A 3,284-nucleotide genomic window follows, 5' to 3' on the forward strand; every position below is an offset into this window, starting at 1 on the left:
TTCCCTTGGCCGTTGTGTGGAGCAGCGAGAGGAACTCGTTCAATATGAAAACGGTATTTTTAATGGTTTCTTAATGAAGGCCCAGGCTGGTCCTAACGCGGTCTGCCTTGCTCGGGAGACACTTGTCAGCTGACTAAATAGTAGAGCAGCGATGTTAAGGGGAGCTGTAAAACACATTGCTCAGCTGCTCAGTAAAAACGAGCTTCTGGGAATGATGGTACTGCGGAGTTACACCCTGTGGGCAAGTCAGCATCACAGTTTTGGCAGCGTGGGCCTTCCCTGTAATGTCTCCTGTATAAGCTGTCTCTTGCGGTGCTTGAACACTTTGCCAGCACTTTGGTGTTTGAGGTGAGCATGATGGTGACTGTTGGTCCCAATCCCGGCTGTGGAGCAGCTGAAGTTGTGAAAAAGTGCAGAACTCTAGGAGTGAATTTTATTTTTTATTTTTACCACATAAAAGCCAGGATATGTTTAAATTAGGGTATTTTGTAAATTATTCTGAATTAAAAATACCTGTAGGAGATCCTTCCAGGTTGCTGCTGGACGTTAACTTTGCTTCCCAGAGTGTTGTTTGTGGATTGTTTTGGGGCTGGTTAGTGACTGTTGTGCCAGGCACCTCAGATCCTCATGTCTGTTGCTTGAGTTTTCTGCCAGAAGTAGACAAGACAATGAGTGTGTCCAGTCTAAATCTTGAGTTGTTTTAAATTCCTGTAGATCTCCTGGTTTTGTACCTCCACCTGAAACACTCACTGAGGAGCCTTCAGCATGCAAAGTGATGAAGGTGCTGCTGGCTTCTCTGTAGTATTCATGTGGAAATATGCGTGGCACGTGCTCAAGCCTGTGTTTGCTCAATTATTCCTAAAGCAGAGCTGCAGAAAGGGTTGAGAAAGAAGTTTTTCCTACCTATTCTTAAGGGCGTGGTGTTTTTTTTTCTTTCCTCACTGCATATTTAAATAGCACTTTGTTTATGTAATGTTTTTGGGGTTTTTTTTGAGGGATGTGTTACAGAACACCTACTAAAGCTTCTACTTAGGAAATCTTCCCAGTGGAAGAATGTGTAGAGCTCACTTGACAATTGTTTAGTTACTGACAAGTGCTGGACTAGAATAATTGTGCACTAGTTTGTACCTTGTCCTAGTTCCTCGCTCCTCTCTCTTGGTTTATTCTCAGAGGTCTGCTCTTACCCCTGCAGTTGTACATGGAGGTTCAGGAGTGACGGTGTTACGGGAGGTCTGAGCCAATTTACTGCGCTGCCCTTTCAGCGTGAGGGAAATGTGCTGGGAAGGCATTCTGAAGCCTTAAAAAAGTGGTGGCGGTTCTGTTGGTGCTCTGTAATGAGCAGTTTCTTCTTCCAGAGCGTTTGGAAGGTCTGCGCCGTGTTCCCAGCTGGCACTGGCTGTTCACAGCCTCTGCTCTCCTTTGAATTTTTGTCTGTGCAGCTGGCTAGTCCTGTGAATGAGCACTGCAGCTACCTTCACATCAAACATCTGGCATCGAATGGTTGATTTTTTTTTTCCTGTCACATCCCATTTATGGGTTTGCTCTACATTTCCGTAGAAGCTTCCTGTTCTTACCTGACCTTCTTTAGAATCTGAGGGACAAAAAAAATAATATAACGAGAAATATTTCATAACACTTTTGGGTTCTTAGGGCTGGGAAGTCACAGAGAACCTGAAACTATTTAAAAGATGGATCCAACTGCAATCCTTGGAAGTCAGACCACATCAGAAACTTTGTTCGAGTTTTCAGATCACGTTCCATTCTGCCTGCTTGTATTTTTTAAAGTAACGCATTGGTACAGTAATTTATAAATACTTTTATGAATAGAGCCACACACACGATAGAGTGGGGGGAAAAATACTGCTGTAAATAATGATATCTGAGCTTGGAGATGATGATGATAAAACCTTTTGTCCCATTATTCCATGTTGTATTTGATATTTAAAAACTCTCTGTAGGGGGAGGAATTTATTGATGTCTTGGACAGTGATCAACATCTTGTCTTTTAGAGAGTTTGTCAGGAGTCCGGGTGTTCTGTGTAAAAGTGGGGGAACTTCTCCGGTCTACGCGAAGTTAAGATGGATTAGTCACTAATTAACTTGCTGCCCTTAAGGTCTTGTTATTACTAAAATTGTATCTGTGTGTTATTGTCTTCTTCAGATGACGGGATCAAACGAGTTCAAACTCAATCAAACTCCAGATGATGGTATTTCATCAGTAAAGTTTAGTCCAAATACGTCTCAGTTTCTGCTTGTTTCATCCTGGGACACAACCGTGCGGCTCTATGATGTTCCTGCCAACACCATGAGACTCAAATATCAACACTCGGGAGCTGTCCTTGACTGTGCTTTTTATGTAAGTGTGTCAGGTGGCTCTTTTTTTCTTTAAATTATTATTTCATAGACATAGAGTGCCCAGGGTACCTGAGAAACGCCAGTCTCTGAAATTAAAGGGACATTCCCTTCCTGAATTCAGGGCTTAAAAAAAAATTACTTCTGCCAGTTATTCTTCTCAGAACGTCATTCTGGTCCTAAACGTAGGTATTTCCTGCGAAGGTGCAGGCACACGAGCACTTCATTTCTGGTGGCAGTGGCAGGCAAAAGTAACCTGAGCTGGTTTGTGCTGTTTCTGCACGGGTGTAGTGAACTGAGTGTGTATTTCTGAGAGTTGTACTTGTGGTGTAAAGCCAGAAATCTGTATTCACAAAGGTAAACGCCCGTGGCCGATTACTCTTTTCTTTTTAACCTTCCCCTACTGGGGTGTTCTGGAAACCTGGCATTGTTCCAAGTGAGCCATTTACCAGGTACTTGAGTTCTGTATTTTTAATGCTCCAGGTTTGAAATATGAATGGTTTAAGTTTATTGGTGCCAATTTTTTGTTGTGCCTTTTTTTAAATAGAAGGTTTCAATTAGCATCCTCTGTTTTTTCTTTTTTTTTTTTTTTTTTTTCTATTCCATTTACCAGGTACTTGAGTTCTGTATTTTTAATGCTCCAGGTTTGAAATATGAATGGTTTAAGTTTATTGGTGCCAATTTTTTGTTGTGCCTTTTTTTAAATAGAAGGTTTCAATTAGCATCCTCTGTTTTTTCTTTTTTTTTTTTTTTTATTCTATTCTGGCATGTCCTCCAGTGACCTGTCTACGTGTGTTACTGAATACTTTAAGGATCAGTTTAAATCTCTAATTCTGCTGGTGCTTTTTTTTTTTTTTGTCACATAGCTACTATCGTACTGTAGATCAACACACAGCTTCTCAAATGGTTTGTGGTTTCCAGACCAGTTTCAGC

General features: G+C 41.3%; 1 protein-coding gene across 1 annotated transcript in view; it reads left to right on the forward strand.

The window, feature by feature from the left end:
- Positions 1-44: 44 nt before the first annotated feature.
- Positions 45-3,284, forward strand: part of BUB3 (BUB3 mitotic checkpoint protein) — a 10,559-nt gene continuing 7,319 nt past the window's right edge. Inside the window, exons 1-2 of the mRNA XM_010143570.1 lie at positions 45-53; positions 2,161-2,355. Of these exons, the coding sequence (XP_010141872.1) occupies positions 45-53; positions 2,161-2,355 (204 nt within the window). The remainder of the gene's footprint in view (positions 54-2,160; positions 2,356-3,284) is intronic.

Source organism: Buceros rhinoceros, unplaced genomic scaffold (assembly GCF_000710305.1).
Source record: "Buceros rhinoceros silvestris isolate BGI_N320 unplaced genomic scaffold, ASM71030v1 scaffold3269, whole genome shotgun sequence".
NCBI lineage: Eukaryota > Metazoa > Chordata > Aves > Bucerotiformes > Bucerotidae > Buceros > Buceros rhinoceros.